Source organism: Nerophis lumbriciformis, linkage group LG24 (assembly GCF_033978685.3).
Source record: "Nerophis lumbriciformis linkage group LG24, RoL_Nlum_v2.1, whole genome shotgun sequence".
Lineage (NCBI taxonomy): Eukaryota > Metazoa > Chordata > Actinopteri > Syngnathiformes > Syngnathidae > Nerophis > Nerophis lumbriciformis.
In genome coordinates, this window is record NC_084571.2 from 7,247,359 (window position 1) to 7,265,027 (window position 17,669).

Here is a 17,669-nt window from a genome sequence, read left to right on the forward strand (position 1 = left end):
CCATTGATGGGATCCAATTCTCCTGGGGTGACGATTTGATTCAGATTCGATTCCTGATTTAACACGATTCCCGAGTCAAACTGATTCTAGCAATATATTATTTGGTATAATAATTCAAATGAAACTTTTTCAAAAAAGGGTTAATTAACATGTTGGAAAAGCGGCTTCTGGTTTCATGGCGATGACCCTAAAACGTTTTTTTTTTTTTAATTGTTTGGGTGAGGTGTGACTTTGGTAGAGCGGCCACGCCAGCAAATTGAGGGTTCCAGGTTCGATCCCCGCTTCCGCCATCCTAGTCACTCCTATTGTGCCATGGGCAAGACACTTTAACCACTGGTATAAACGTAGCTTAATATATGTATGAGTTTCACTATTAAATCGCTTTGAGTCTCTAGAGAAAAGCGCTATATACAAATAATTCCCTTCAATAATAACATTGTTCTAGAATCGGGATGAATAAGAATCACGATTCATTCATTAAAATGAAATACATAACATAATTATTACAAAAAAATCTATATATATTTTATTTATTTATTTGTATTATTAAATGTATTATTTTTAATTTATTTATTTTATTTAAATAATTAATGGTGACGTTCAGTACAAATAGTATTCATTATTCAGGTTATTTGACGGCAATTATTTACCTAAAACAATACAAGTGTAAACGTGAACATTCCTGACATTCTATCAATTAAAATTCTATTAAATGACTCGTCTACAATTTTAGATTTTTGCCAATTAGTTTTTACAATGGACATGGTCGCCCGGTCGTTACGTCGTCATAAAAACATCGACCTGCAGTGTTCCAAACAAAACACAAGCAGAGTGTTGGCAGCGCGAGGGCGTGGCCTCGTTATCCACGTGTCACATGACCACACGGAGATCTCAGTTTAACAGCTGAAGTGTCTGCTGACATTTATCTGGCGAGATGAGACACTCACGCTCCGTAGGCGGGGATGGGCGGCGGCGGCGGGGCCGTGCGGAACGTGTTGTACACGGCCCGACCCCGACCTCGCAAGTGGGCGCCCCTGTAGGCCACGGCAGCGCCCGTGGCGGGGTACGGAAAGCCCGTTACTGCAGAGAGACAGAAGAGAAGAGGAGAGCTTTTTGAGGAAGCATCCTCCACTTGGCATTGCTTACCTGCTGACAGAAGACATTAGAGGCAGACACAATGCATTATGGGTACGACAAGGAAACAATAGATTTAATCTTTTCAAGGTGCGCCTCATCAAGCACGCTCCTCTTTCCCGGCTCACCGCATTGTGGCCGACTCAGCAAGGATCCACATTTGCTGTACGCGCGGGGGAGGGGCGGCCTTGACGCGCGCGCAGGTAAATGGATGCAATATCGCTCGTCTCGCGCCGCGGCGCTGTCGTCGCTCACGCGCGGCGGGGGGGCCCGCGGCGGCAAGGAGCAGCCGTGCGGCGGAGAGGTTTGTGGGGTGAAGGTGACGACGTGTTCACAAGCTCCCTGCGGGGAAATGAAGCAGATGGGCCCGACAGCCGAGGCCCCGGCCTCGCCGTGACCCCCATCTCCAGCCCATCTGGGAGCGGCTTCGGCCAATCACGGCCCGCGCTGATGGCGGCCGGCCGCTCGGGAGGCGACGCGCGAGGTGAAGGACGGGGGGGCTGTCCTTTTAACATTCAACCATCAAACATGGCGCCACTTGCTTCGCTCGACTTCTTTGAAATTCCTTCACATTGGCCCCGCCCCCTCCCTGACATTCATCACAACACTGCTCGCCATTACCTGTCCTCCTGGTGTCACGCCGCTTTTGAGCGAATTCACCACGGCCTACTCCGGTCACGGCGAGCGACATCTCGGCGGTTAATAACGTGTATCCGATGTGTTTCCCACCGCTGCGGCAAAGACGGGAGACAGTCCCTCGCGATCCTAGATAAACTCGAGCGCAATGAAGATCCATGGCGTGTGTCGCGGGGACGCGGCGGCCTGTCGGGCTTCTGCCAGGCGGGTGTACGCGGCGTTAACCCCCCGCCAGGCGCACGCGACCACTGCGCACCCTAATGGACCCTCGCCGCTCCAATAAAGCTGACAGGGAGACAGATTAGAGGCGCTTTTAAAAACACAGAGAGTGAGGTTTAATGTCGGCCGCCATTAGCATCATGCTCCGTTAGTGTCCGCACACATACCCACACGCCAGGTGACGCCCACGTGCGCCGTGATTTATGTTGACCTTGGCGACAAGTTAGTCAGGTTAACATTCGGAGCGTGGACGAAACATCCGGCTCTTCTCTTTGTTGACGTTGCCGTGCCAAGCAAAAGTCCTAATGAGTTAGCGATAGGCTACGCTGCCTCGATAATACGCCATAAATCACGGCGCTGTCACACCTCGGGACGCGAGCGTCGCGCGCAAACACTGTCCGCACGCCAAAGTCAAACACCGCGAGAAAATATGAGTCGCGCGGCGGGTCGGCGCCGCACCTCATATGTCACGCGCGTCAAGCCGAGAGAAGCCCGTCAGGGGACACGGCGGCGCCCGTGATGGGGTCATAACCGGCCGCCGTAAAGAAAGATCAGATTTTCCACAAGGTTGATCTCACTGAGACTTGCAGCAATGAGCACTTAATCCACGCGCTGGGGAGCCAAAACAGCTTCATCTAATCAGGAGTCTGCTGACTAATTAGCCCCCGAACGTACGCGCCAACAACCAGAGGATCTGTCCACTCGTATGAAGGCGCCAATTAGCCTTTCTTCTCCGTCATTTACGCAGCCTTCCACCGCTTCGCCACGAGGCTTCACCTCGGTGCCACTGAATGTGAACTCCGAAAAGTTGTTTGCTTGCCTGAGGGGAGCGACTGGCTTCTACGCCGCAGCTGTCCGTGGTCCTGAAACACCAGCGGCACCATGGACAGTGCGACAATAACCTCTTCTTTTTGTCTCTAACTTCTTTATCAATAACCATGTAATAACATGCATATTTGCAAATGTTTAATACATAAGGTGCTAAGAACGAGACTATAAAACAGGGGTGTCCAAACGTTTTCCACCGAGGGTCGCACACTGAAAAAATAAAACATGCGGGGGCCATTTTAACATTTTGCATTTTCAAAATCAATACAATATAGAGATTTTTTTTTCCTTAAAGGTTCCCCTCATATTTGGTCCTGGAGACCCGTAAGTGTCTTAGTCATAAAAAAAAGTCAAAATAAATAATAATAAATATATATAAATATGCATACAGGACACACCTTCTCATTCAATGCGTTTTCTTTATTTTCATGACTATTTACATTGTAGATTGTCACTGAAGGCATCAAAAATATGAATGAACACATGTGGAGTTATGTACTTAACATAAAAAAGGTGAAATAACTGAAAAACTGTTTTATATTCTAGTTTCTTCAAAATAGCCACCCTTTGCTCTGATTACTGCTTTGCACACTCTTGCCATTCTCTCGATGAGCTTCAAGAGGTAGTCATCTGAAATGGTTTTCACTTCACAGGTGTGCTTGAAGCTCCTCCAGAGAATGTCAAGAGTGTGCAAAACAGTAATTGGAGGATGGCTATTTTGAAGAAACTAGAATACAAAACATGTTTTCAGTTATTTCACCTTCAGTGCCAATCTACAATGTGAATAGTCGTGAAAATAAAGAAAACGCATTGAATGTGTCAAAACTTTTGGCCTGTACTACTGTGTATATATATATATATATATATATATATATATATATATATATATATATATATATATATATATATATATATATATATATATATATATATATGTCTTAATAAGGTTATCCAAAAAATAGTGCTCGATACCGTAGTAGAGCGCAATATATGTATGTGTGGGGAAAAAAAATCACAAGACTATTTCATCTCTACAGGCCTGTTTCATGAGGGGGGTACCCTCAATCGTCAGGAGATTTTAATGGGAGCATTCGCATACCATGGTTTATATAGGGCACAGAGTGGGTGGGTACAGGCTGGCCTAGGGGCGTGGTGATTGGTTCATGTGTTACCTAGGAGGTGTTTCCGTCTATGGCGGCATGTTGTTACAATTTCGCTGCGCTTGTTGAGGGATGACAGGTCTGGACGGTAGCGCTTGTCATCCCTCAACAAGCGCAGCGAAATTGTAACAACATGCCGCCATAGACGGAAACACCTCCTAGGTAACACATGAACCAATCACCACGCCCCTAGGCCAGCCTGTACCCACCCACTCTGTGCCCTATATAAACCATGGTATGCGAATGCTCCCATTAAAATCTCCTGACGATTGAGGGTACCCCCCTCATGAAACAGGCCTGTAGAGATGAAATAGTCTTGTGATTTTTTTTCCCCACACATACATATATATATATATATATATATATATATATATATATATATATATATATATATATATATATATATATATATATATATATATATATATATATATATATATATATAAATAAATCAAACAAAAAGACAGATGCGACAGGATATCCGGTTGAAGAAGTGGCCAGTTCTGCTACACCGGTGACAGCCCCCTCAATCGTTAAGGTTCAGTTGTGAATCTTTAGGTAAATCAAGTGTAAACACATAAACCAGTTATTGCGCCAAACTAGAAATCAGTTGTCTTTAAAATGACAGAAGAGCCAGCCAGGGTTGTTGGTGAAAAGAGTCACGCATGTGTTATGTTACTTGTGTAACACGGAGACAGGAATAGATACATGGACCGGGTGTCGCGCGAGACTTGCAATCATGTGACAGTTTATCTTTAAAATAAGGCGAGAGTCACGGCTTTCCGCCAAATAATGACCTGCAAGATACGTGACGTCAACACTGCGAACCGTCTCCGTGCTGTGCCCTCCGTCAATATTGTAACATCCCAAGTAATGGCGGCTAAAACACATTCCCAGTTTCTTTCTTTGTTTCACAAAATGCAAACGTTGTCTTACAAAGGGCTCAATCTTCGTGTTCGCTCTCTTTCCACGGCATCATTCAAACGACCCTTCACCTCCACAACACACCTCACTTTCCATCCTTGTCCCATATATATTTGACATGTTTGCCTTTTACTTTAACATCTTTGGGGAAATATGTTTAAAAATGAGAAAATATTGGACGCATTTATAGAATGTGCTTTTTTTCATATTTGAAGATGAATGTGCCTTTGGTTATTGTTATTGGTTATTGTTCCTCTCATGGCTTTCAACTGATCAGTTGTCTTTGAAGACGTTTGTCCTCTCCTCCGACTCTTTTTCATCAGTTCATGCTCATGGACTGAGTTCAGACAGGTCTAGTCTGAGCGATTGTAGTTTTCATCAGTTCATGCTCATGGACTGAACTTGGACAGGTCCAGTCTGAGCGCTTGGTGCCAAGGTCCTTACTATTGATCCTCTAACATGAGAAGGAGCGCATGCACAGTAAGGAACACTTACAACAGATTCAACTAAAAATGTTGTATTTGTTCAAGAAAACGCTGTTTTTATGTCAACGTATGGAATATTTTCCTCGTCAAAAAAATTTCCAAGTGGAATATTTGATGTAAAGCAATTGGAGCCGGAAATAGGTCATGCAGTTTTTGTGTTATTAGAGTCAACGTTGCAACTTTTCCTTCTTACATTTCAGCTGTTTGCTCTTTTTAAATTTTTTTTTAAAAACTTTTAATAATGTTTGTAGAATGTGCCGTGGAATGTCCTAAGATTATCTCTGGGCTACAAATGGCCCCCGGGCCACACTTTGGACACCTCTGCTTTGAAGCAGGTGTCATCTTTGCTGACAAAAAAGCAGTTTTGAACCTGAAATTTAGGGGTGTCCAAACCTTTTGACTTGGGGGTTCGCATTGGGCTAAAAGAATTTGGTTAAGGGCCGAAAGCCGACTGCATGCAAAATAACTAATATATATAGGCTCTAGCACCCCCCGCAACCCCAAAAGGAACAAGCGGTAGAGAATGGATGGATGGATATATGTGTATGTATATATAAATATATATATACAGTATATATGTGTATGTATATAAATATATATGTGTATGTGAATATATATATATATGTGTATGTGAATATATATATATATATATATATATACATACATACACACACACACGTACAGTATATATATATATATATATATATATATATATGTGTGTATATATATATATATACATTGTTTCCCACAGGACAGGCATCTATTTGTGGTGGTGTGGTCGGCGGGCGGGCGGACGGGGGGGGGGGGGGGGGGGCGGCGATGACCAAGAAGAACGCGGAGTTGGAATATAATTACAACATTTTATGTACATATTTATATACAGATTTGAACAATTAGTGATTCACTGAAATATATTTATTAATTGTGGTTCTTACAAAAAATATATCTTATAAAATATAAAAGCTAAAATGTCTCTTAAAGCTCTGCCCCTTTAATTAGTGAATACTAAATAATTTAACTTCAGCCTACTACTACAACCATATTATTTACCAGCAACATGAAGTGAAACAGAGGCAGAGGTGTCCTGCCACAGTCAGTCAACCTCCTCCTCCTCCTCCTCCTGCTGCTGAACAGGTCGCACCTGTGGTCCGAACTGTAGGCCTACCTCCTCTCCAAGTCGAGCCCTTTTCGGCCGTTGAAAATATTTTTCTATACTCATCTGTGTGAAGGAGTGAACATCCAACATTAGAATTTATTACTAACGAGCAGAACCGTTCTATGTACAGTGCCGTCTAACCTTAAGCGGCAGCAGCTCAACACATGCAGGGTTCAACGTTAAGCTTTTTTTCTACTTGCCTGACTTCTCAAATCTACTTGCCCCAATATTTGTACTTGTCCTGCCTAGGTTTTTTTCTGGCTGTGTAGTGCTCATGGCTTATATCTTAATAGAATCCTTCCCGTTGACTATTTACAATACTACACAGTATTTATTATTATTATTATTATTATTATCTATAATTGCATTTAAATGGCATTGCATACATGTAAAATTAAATGCTATTTCACATTATTTGACCAGTAGCAGTTACACTCATCTGAACAGGTCAGCCACCTGTTTAAAGCCCAATCACAGTTGAAATCTTGAAATGAAGGGCCTTTAATGGCCAAAACATTAACCTGGACAACATTTTAACAGCTGGTTGGCTCAGATTTTATTATTTTCATTGCATTCACATGCTGCAGTGGACAGTGGACAATTTAGCTTCAGTCCATGTGTGTTTATTGACAACATGGTTATAACCTGGACACGTTAGCTCGTCGGTATTGTAACACGTGACTGTTACTACGTGCGTCTGCCCCGGGCCACGAGTCAAACAGCGGCGGTGTTAATGAAGCAGCGTCAGGCTGCTCACCGTCAGTGAAACGCTCGGTGAAATCACGGATTAACGTTAAATATATGACGAGCCGCGAGCGATGCAGCTATAACCTATCTACTAGTGATGGGTTGATGAGGCGTCATGAAGCGTTTTGACACATTGCAAAACTGTATTGATACTGTGTCGATACTGTGTCACTAAATAATGACATCTGCTGGACATTAAAAATCCCTACAGGCAACATATGGACTGACTCAACTGACACTGATTTTATGACCTTGTACAGTGGTTCTCAAATGGGGGTACGCGAACCCCTGGGGGTACTTGAAGGTATGCCAAGGGGTACGTGAGATTTTTTTTAAATATTCTAAAAATAACAACAATTCAAAAATCCTTTATATATTTATTGAATAATACTTCAACAAAATATGAATGTAAGTTCATAAACTCAGTTAAGCACAAGCTCAGGTTTGTCACTAAAATGTCTGTCAAAAAGAACTGTGAAAAGAAATGTAACTATGCAATATTCAGTGTTGACAGCTAGATTTTTTGTGGACATGTTCCATAAATATTGATGTTAAAGATTTATTTTTTTTGTGAAGAAATGTTTAGAATTAAGTTCATGAATCCAGATGGATCTCTAATACAATCCCCAAAGAGGGCACTTTAAGTTGATTATTACTTCTAGGTGTAGAAATCTTTATTTATAATTGAATCACTTGTTTATTTTTCAACAAGTTTTTAGTTATTTTTATATCTTTTTTTTCCAAATAGTTCAAGAAAGACCACTACAAATGAGCAATATTTTGCACTGTTATACAATTTAATAAATCAGAAACTGATGACATAGTGCTGTATTTTACTTCTTTATCTTTTTTTTTTTCAACCAAAAATGCTTTGCTCTGATTAGGGGGTACTTGAATTAAAAAAAAAATCACAGGGGGTACATTGCTGAAAAAAGGTTGAGAACCACTGACCTAGTATATACAATAATATAAACCAAGTCATTGTATTTCATTTAGGATTATTTCATAACTTCATTTAAATAAAAGTATATTTTTTGTCTTTTTTAGATACAGTCAAATAATGTGAACATGTATCATAACATGGAAATCTAAGAGAACGTGTTGTGAATGAGGATGCTTGTGGACCTGGAAATTATTATTTATTTATTTTTACACATTTTTTATTAAAAAAAAAACAGTTTTTCCAACGTATTCAATTTTAGACGCTTTCTCTTCTTAGTTATTATTTCTCCGGCTGTAGAAAAGAGCCGCTCACAGGGCACAGAGGAGGCGTCAGTTCGCGTATCGGTCACGTGACCAAAACAGCTCATGATCGTGTGTGGGAAACACTGATATATATATATATATATATATATATATATATATATATATATATATATATATATATATATATATACATGTGTGTGTGTGTGTTTGTACATATTACATTAATATAATGGGTATAGAATTAATAATTAATATAATTGGATATTAAGAGTATGTGAAAGTTCGACTCCTACCTTGTTTATTTCCGTGACGACCTCCTTAACGTTTTGTAATCAATCAGAAATATCTAGCAGCTAAAATGTGCCAAATATCGATATTTTTTCCTATCATGCCTTGTAATGAATGGTTGCACTTTTAATTTTTTCTGGTGCATCAACGTTTTTCTTATAATGTCCACAACGTTTAGTAAGTCGGTTATTATGTGGGACCATGTGTGAAATTTTGTGTTGGGTGGATCTTTAATTTTTTTTTGCATCATGACTAGGGAAGGTTGTTTGCTTCAGGTCATATAAGTGTGCATACTTCCATTCATCCATCCATCCATCCATCCATCTTCTTCCGCTTATCCGAGGTCGGGTCGCGGGGGCAGCAGCTTAAGCAGGGAAGCCCAGACTTCCCTCTCCCCAGCCACTTCGTCCAGCTCCTCCCGGGGGATCCCGAGGCGTTCCCAGGCCAGCCGGGAGAGATAGTCTTCCCAGCGTGTCCTGGGTCTTCCCCGTGGCCTCCTACCGGTCGGACGTGCCCGAAACACCTTCCTAGGGAGGCGTTCGGGTGGCATCCTGACCAGATGCCCGAACCACCTCATCTGGCTCCTCTCGATGTGGAGGAGCAGCGGCTTTACTTTGAGCTCCCCCCGAATGACAGAGCTTCTCACCCTATCTCTAAGGGAGAGCCCCGCCACTCGGCGGAGGAAACTCATTTCGGCCACTTGTACCCGTGATCTTGTCCTTTCGGTCATGACCCAAAGCTCATGACCATAGGTGAGGATGGGAACGTAGATCGACCGGTAAATCGAGAGCTTTGCCTTCCGGCTCAGCTCCTTCTTCACCACAACAGCGTCCGCATTACTGAAGACGCCGCACCGATCCGCCTGTCGATCTCACGATCCACTCCTCCCCCACTCGTGAACAAGACTCCGAGGTACTTGAACTCCTCCACTTGGGGCAAGATCTCCTCCCCAACCCGGAGATGGCACTCCACCCTTTTCCGGGAGAGAACCATGGACTCGGACTTGGAGGTGCTGATTCCCATCCCAGTCGCTTCACACTCGGCTGCGAACCGATCCAGTGAGAGCTGAAGATCTTGGCCGGAGGAAGCCATCAGGACCACATCATCTGCAAAAAGCAGAGACCTAATCCTGCAGCCACCAAACCAGATCCCCTCAACGCCCTGACTGCGCCTAGAAATTCTGTCCATAAAGGTTATGAACAGAATCGGTGACAAAGGGCAGCCTTGGCGGAGTCCAACCCTCACTGGAAACGTGTCTGACTTACTGCCGGCAATGCGGACCAAGCTCTGACACTGATTATACAGGGAGCGAACTGCCACAATAAGACAGTCCGTTACCCCATACTCTCTGAGCACTCCCCACAGGACTTCCCGGGGTACACGGTCGAATGCCTTCTCCAAGTCCACAAAGCACATGTAGACTGGTTGGGCAAACTCCCATGCACCCTCAAGGACCCTGCCGAGAGTATAGAGCTGGTCCACAGTTCCACGACCAGGACGAAAACCACACTGTTCCTCCTGAATCCGAGGTTCGACTATCCGGCGTAGCCTCCTCTCCAGTACACCTGAATAGACCTTACCGGGAAGGCTGAGGAGTGTGATCCCACGATAGTTGGAACACACCCTCCGGTTCCCCTTCTTAAAGAGAGGAACCACCACCCCGGTCTGCCAATCCAGAGGTACCGCCCCCGATGTCCACGCGATGTTGCAGAGTCTTGTCAACCAAGACAGCCCCACAACATCCAGAGCCTTAAGGAACTCCGGGCGGATCTCATCCACCCCCGGGGCCTTGCCACCGAGGAGCTTTTTAACTACCTCGGCAACTTCAGCCCCAGAAATAGGAGAGCCCACCACAGATTCCCCAGGCCCTGCTTCCTTATAGGAAGACGTGCTGGTAGGATTGAGGAGGTCTTCGAAGTATTCCCTCCACCGTTCCACAACATCCGCAGTCGAGGTCAGCAGAGCACCATCCCCACCATACACGGTGTTGACACTGCACTGCTTCCCCTTCCTGAGGCGGCGGATGGTGGTCCAGAATTGCTTCGAAGCCGTCCGGAAGTCTTTTTCCATGGCCTCCCCGAACTCCTCCCATGTCCGAGTTTTTGCCTCCGCGACCGCTGAAGCCGCACACCGCTTGGCCTGTCGGTACCTGTCTGCTGCCTCAGGAGTCCCATGAGCCAAAAGAACCCGATAGGACTCCTTCTTCAGCCTGACGGCATCCCTCACCGCCGGCGTCCACCAACGGGTTCTAGGATTACCGCCACGACAGGCACCAACCACCTTGCGGCCACAGCTCCAATCGGCCGCCTCGACAATAGAGGTACGGAACATTGTCCACTCGGACTCAATGTCCAGCACCTCCCTCGTGACATGTTCAAAGTTCTTCCGGAGGTGGGAATTGAAACTCTCTCTGACAGGAGACTCTGCCAGGCGTTCCCAGCAAACCCTCACAATGCGTTTGGGCCTGCCAGGTCTGTCCGACATCCTCCCCCACCATCGCAGCCAACTCACCACCAGGTGGTGATCGGTAGAAATCTCCGCCCCTCTCTTCACCCGAGTGTCCAAAACATGAGGCCGCAAATCCGATGACACAACTACAAAGTCGATCATGGAACTGCGGCCTAGGGTGTCCTGGTGCCAAGTGCACATATGGACACCCTTATGTTTGAACATGGTGTTTGTTATCGACAATCTGTGACAAGCACAAAAGTCCAATAACACCACTCGGGTTCAGATCCGGGCGGCCATTCTTCCCAATCACACCTCTCCAGGTTTCACTGTCGCTGCCAACATGAGCGTTGAAGTCCCCCAGTAGAACGAGGGAATCACCCGGGGGAGCACTCTCCAGTACTCCCTCGAGTGAATCCAAAAAGGGTGGGTACTCTGAGCTGCTGTTTGGCGCGTAAACGCAAACAACAGTCAGGACCCGTCCCCCCACCCGAAGGCGGAGGGAAGCTACCCTCTCGTCCACCGGGTTGAACTCCAACGTGCAGGCTTTGAGCCGAGGGGCAACAAGAATTGCCACCCCAGCCCGTCGCCTCTCACTGCCGGCAACGCCAGAGTGGAAGAGAGTCCAGCCCCTCTCAAGAGAAGTGGTTCCAGAGCCCTTGCTGTTCGTTGAAGTGAGTCCGACTATATCTAGCTCACGCACTAGCTCAGGCTCCTTCCCCCCCAGCGAAGTGACGTTCCACGTCCCAAGAGCCAGCTTATGTAGCCGAGGATCGGACCGCCAAGTGCCCTGCCCTCGGCTGCCGCCCAGCTCACACTGCACCCGACCTCTATGGCCCCTGCTATGGGTGGTGAGCCCATTGGAGGGGGGACCCACGTTGCCTCTTCGGGCTGTGCCCGGCCGGGCCCCATGGGGACAGGCCCGGCCACCAGGCGCTCGCCATCGTGCCCCACCTCCGGGCCTGGCTCCAGAGGGGGGCCCCGGTGACCCGCGTCCGGGCGAGGGAAATCTGGGTCCTTGGTTTGTGTTCTTCATCGAGGTCTTCGAGCTGCTCTTTGTCTGATCCCTCACCTAGGACCAGTTTGCCTTGGGAGACCCTACCAGGGGGCATAGAAACCCCCGGACAACATAGCTCCTAGGATCATTGGGACACGCAAACTCCTCTACCACGGTAAGGTGGCAGCTCAGAGAGGAGTACTTCCATTCAGTGAATGATTAAAGGTTATTGACGTGAATCAATGACGATGGCCAGTAGATGTTGACTTAATTGCAGCATCAAAATTGCCAGACTATTAAAGTGAATGCAGTCTCCTGTGGCACGATTCTTACACTCATGATTATTACACTGTTGGGCCAAATTGAAAACGTTGGCGCGCCGTATTTTGACACTCCTGCTTTAACTACTCCAATGTTGACTTTTATATACGTTTAAATTAGATGTGGTCACTTTTTTTTACAACGTAAAGATAAAGACGACTCCTTGCAGTCCTGCACAAGCCCCCGCCCCTACCAGAACTCCTTCCTGCGGAGGTGGGCGGGGCCAGTCTGGCCCTGCAAGAGGTTAAGAGCGGGGAGCGAGCGCGAGGCTCTCATCCGTCATTCTCCTGAATGGCTTTTGAGGACAATAAACCTGTAGCGCCAGGACGAATGGAGACGAAGTGCGCTGTCAGCGAGCCAGGATTTATGGCCCCCAATTTCACTGATCTCCTGCACGGAAATGAGCGCTGATAAACAGTGATTAATCGCTCTTATATCCCCTCCGACTCGACAAAAGTACATTAACTGCAGCATGGATGATTTTGGGAATCAGATTCACGCTGTGAAGGGAAGAAGTGCTCTCGCTTTATTTCTGCTCAAGACTCCTCTTTAGGTTTTGTAAAAAAAATAAATAAAAAAAGACGCCCCACTTTTGGCGCTAGGCTGGACAGCTCGTATCGGCCAGGAAAACTGCAGGCGCCGCGTCATGACGACTTGAGAAATTATCCGCCAATAAATCAGCCGCGTCTCCTCCAGGCCCCTCCCCCCCGCCTGGAGTGGTGGACCACACACTCCCGCTTCTGATTTATGAGATGATTTGGGAAGTGTGTGCATGTCTGTTGGTGCTCTATAAAGGTTATCTATTTCTGTGCGCCGGAATGGGTGTGCGTGTGTGTCGCACGCACGCACACACACCCTGCAGTCACTTCATTAGTAACACAATCCAATACAAGAGCGAACAGTGAACTCCTCTTTTTGCAGATTTTTCGATTTACAAACTTTTAAATGGAGCCAAATACGCCTCTGTGTGCGAACCATGTCTTTATGTACAGACGCTTCATTCATTCACATTGTTTACCGCCTGCAGGCAAAAAGCAGGGCACAGAATTGTCTTGCAGCGCGCCACGTCACTAATGTTTTTTTATTTATTTACAAATACATTGTTTTATATTGTTATATTTAGTCATAAAACATTTTTATTTACATTGTGTTTTTCCTATTTTTTTTAAATTAATTTCCATAAATTTTTTGGGGTGTTTTTAAAAATTTCCATAATATAATTTTCCTGTGTTTTATGTATTTCGATAAGATATTTTTCCTCTGTTTTTATGTATATCTATGACATCATTTTCCTGTGTTTTTATATGTTTCCATAACATCATTTTCTTGTGTTTTTATATTATTCCATACATAAAAACACAGTAAAAATATGTTATGGAAAAATACATATTTTCCTCTGTTTTTATGTATTCCCATAAATAAAAACACAGTAAAAAATATGTTATGGAAATATAGAAAAACACAGGAAAAATGTTATTTCCATAGCAAAGTTTTCTTGTGTTTTTATGTATGCATATACATAAAAACATGGGGACAATATGTTATGGAAGTATACAAAAATACAAGAAAAATATCTTATGTAAATATATAAAAACACAGGAAAAACATGTTATTTCCATTACATATTTTTCCTGTGTTTTTATGTAAGTATATACATAAAATTACAAGAAATATGTTATAAAAATACATAAAAACACAGAAAAATATGTTATGTGCATAACACATTTTTCCTGTGTTTTTATGTATTTATGAATACACATAAAAACACAGGGAAATATGTTATAAAAATACATAAAAACACAGGAAAAACATGTTATGTCCATAACACATTTTTCCGGTGTATTTATGTATTAATGTGTATACATAAAAACACAGGCAGATATGTTATAAAAATACATAACACATGAAAAATATGTTATTTCCATAACTAATTTTTCCTGTGTTTTTATGTAAGTATACAATTACCGAGAAATATGTTATAAAAATACATAAACACACAGGAACAATATGTTAAGGAAATATATAAAAACACAGGAAAAACATGTTATGTCCATAACACATTTTTCCAGTGTTTTTATGTATTTATGTGTATACATAAAAACACAGGGAGATACTGTATGTTATAAAAATACATAAAAACACAGGAAAAACATGTTATTTCCATTACATATTTTTCCTGTGTTTTTATGCAAGTATAAAATTACAGAGAAGCCCTGCGACCCCAAAGGGAATAAGCGGTAGAAAATGGATGGATGGATGGATGTTATAAAAATACATAAAAACACAGGAAAAAGATGTTATGGACATTTATAAATACACAGGAAAATGTTTAATTCCATAACATATTTTTCCTGTTTTTATATATTTATATGACATATTTTTATGATCTTATTCAACTACTCAGTGGCCTAGTGGTTAGAGTGTCCGCCCTGAGATCGGTAGGTTGGGAGTTCAAACCACGGCCGAGTCATACCAAAGACACACACAAAAAAAATGGGACCCATTACCTCTCTGCTTGGTACTCAGCATCAAGGGTTGAAATTGGGGGTTAAATCACCAAAAATGATTCCTGGGCGCGGCACCGCTGCTGCCCACTGCTCCCCTCACCTCCCAGGGGGTGATCAAGGGGGTGGGTCAAATGCAGAGGACCCATTTCACCACACCTAGTGGTACTTTAACTTTAACTTAACTTTTTAACTATTTTTAGAGTCAATTTCCCCAAATGATTCAATTATTACGACAGGTTTCAAGTCAAAAGAATGGATATCAGCGATACTAGCCCTGTATTTATTCACTTACAGTCGGTGAGGTTGTATATTTGTGAGAATCCCGCGTGTGACTAAAGCATCAAGGAGTGGGACTATCCAGGACAAGCTGCAGTGTGCGCCAACACTAAGTAGCATCTGTGAGCAGATAATACTGTATCATCTCTTTCTCTTTTCAGACTTATTATGCAGTCTTCACTCACGCTTTAAGTGAGAGATGAGGCAACAACTAACCCAGACCCAGGGTTCTATCAGAATGATACCGATACTCCCAAGTGAGCACAAAATAATGTCAACATTTGTTAGTATGATCAAATAGACCAACTGAATGTTGTGTTGATCTCATTGGACGGTGTACCTAATGAAGTGTCCTGAGAGAGCATAATTGTCGGGGGAAGACGCTGATGCGGGGGGGTCGTAGGCGGAGCTAGGTCGGAGGCGAGGGGCGTCTCGGGCAGGGAATAAAAATGAAAGAGGAGCGCTCTCTGTCACGGCCAGTTATTTAGAGGTCCACCATAAAGCTGTCCAGGGAATGAACAGATTTTAGTCTAATGAGCAGAAAGGAAAGGCGTTAAAGTGGCGCGATGTGCTCAGCACTTCCTCCAAATGAAATGGAAGCATTGCCTCATTAAAATGCAAAGGCTTGGTATAACACACAGCAATAAAGCTGGCACGCCCAGGCAGCGGCAGATAGGGAAAAGCCCACTGAGCTCATCTCGCTCCTCCATTACCGCCGGCAGGAGGAGCGGCGGCCTCGGTCCAACGATATCGCTCGCTCAATCTCTCTTATTCGGTTAGCGGTGTAAAAGTCAATCTGCCGCACTTGGCAAATCCATCCACGGCGGCGGCCTCCTCCATCTGATAACGCTCGCTCTTCAAATCGCTTTTTTCCCCTCTGCTCTTCCAGCTCGCCGCTCGCACACGCTGCAAACAAGGCCGGGATCATCCGCCGCTTATCCGGGCCGCTCTCAGATCCACTCCGATGCGTGTTGTGCGCGTTCGCCAGGACGACGTCGGTACGAGCGGCGAGGGATTGACTGAGAGCACTTACCGGCGTATAGCTCGGGACCGTAGACGGCGCCGACCACCGGGTTCAGCTTCCAGCCTGGCGAGCAAAACAGACCTACAGTTAGAACAAGAATGACTTGATTGGTGCTTTTATTGTGGAGGAATGTCAACAGGAAGTAGGCGTTAATAGTGACAAAAATACAAACTAACTAGTCGATGTAGTAGAGGATGTAATACTTCAAGAATTATACTGTGTACTTACTTTCTGAGAGTGGGAATTCTGCCATTGTACTGGAAATGACAATCACAATATTTACCTTCTTCTTCTCTCCTTTTTCACGGTAAATTGCAACCACTTTAGTTGGTCCCGCCCTTCTAATGAGTAGCCAATATGGCGACTATTTAAGGGGATAAGGGTTCATCGCTACACACTCAACATCTGGAGAGTGCTGAGGAAAACATCCAGGTACTGACAGTGTACTGCATTCCAGAGGTGGGACCAAGTCATTGGTTTGCAAGTCACAAGTAAGTCTCAAGTCTTTGCCCTCAAGTCCGAGTCAAGTCCCGAGTCAAGACAGGCAAGCCCCGAGTCAAGTCCAAAGTCAAGACTGGAAAGTCTCAAGTCAAGTCCTAAGTCCTGCATTTTGAGTTTCGAGTCCTTTCAAGTCCTTTTAACCACAGACTAATATATTAACACAGATTGTTTATGCTTTTCAAACGCTGTATTTATTTATTAAAACAAGTGCATTTTAAATTGCAGGAAAGAAAATTGTGCTGACATTGCACTTTATAATAGCACTATTAACCAGTCATTTTAAACATGAACTCATTCCTTTACAGAACAAACACATTGAAAAATAAAGTGCAAATGTACTTATTTGTACAAAAGTGTTAACATTGAAAAAACATGACATATACGTGAACATAACAAAAAAGTTGTACTTTTTATATGTCAGGGCCCTATGCTGCATTGCATCTGCAAAAGACCAAATTAGCCAAGAGTCTTTCAGTCATTTGTGCACGATGGGGGCGTAGTATGATGCCACCATGGCTGAAAACTCGCTCCACTGGAGCACTGGAGGCAGGCACTGCCAAGACTCTCATGGCCACTCGGAACAGTGAAGGAAGAGTCTTCATGTTCAATGCCCAGAACAAAAGGGGGGAGAGAGTTGTTTTGGGTTGGTGCACTACTTGTAAGTGTATCTTGTGTTTTTTATGTTGATTTAATTAAAAAAAGAAAAAAAAAAATATTTCTTGTGTGGCCCGATACCAATCGATCCACGGACCAGTACCGGGCCGCGGCCCGGTGGTTGGGGACCACTGAGGTAAACAACCAACAGTATGTCA

At 44.2% G+C, this 17,669-nt stretch overlaps 1 protein-coding gene across 8 annotated transcripts in view; it reads right to left on the reverse strand.

Moving 5' to 3' along the window:
* LOC133620178 (RNA binding protein fox-1 homolog 3-like) overlaps nucleotides 1-17,669 on the reverse strand; it is a 1,135,173-nt gene that overhangs the window by 78,206 nt on the left and 1,039,298 nt on the right. For 5 of the 8 annotated variants that reach the window (XM_061981452.1, XM_061981451.2, XM_061981454.2 and 2 more), the window contains 2 exons: nucleotides 16,366-16,437; nucleotides 948-1,080 (listed from right to left, as the gene is read on the reverse strand). In XM_061981452.1, coding sequence (XP_061837436.1) covers nucleotides 948-1,080; nucleotides 16,366-16,437 — 205 coding nt within the window. The remainder of the gene's footprint in view (nucleotides 1-947; nucleotides 1,081-16,365; nucleotides 16,438-17,669) is intronic. The other 3 variants (XM_061981455.2, XM_072915953.1, XM_061981457.2) reach the window with 1 other exon arrangement.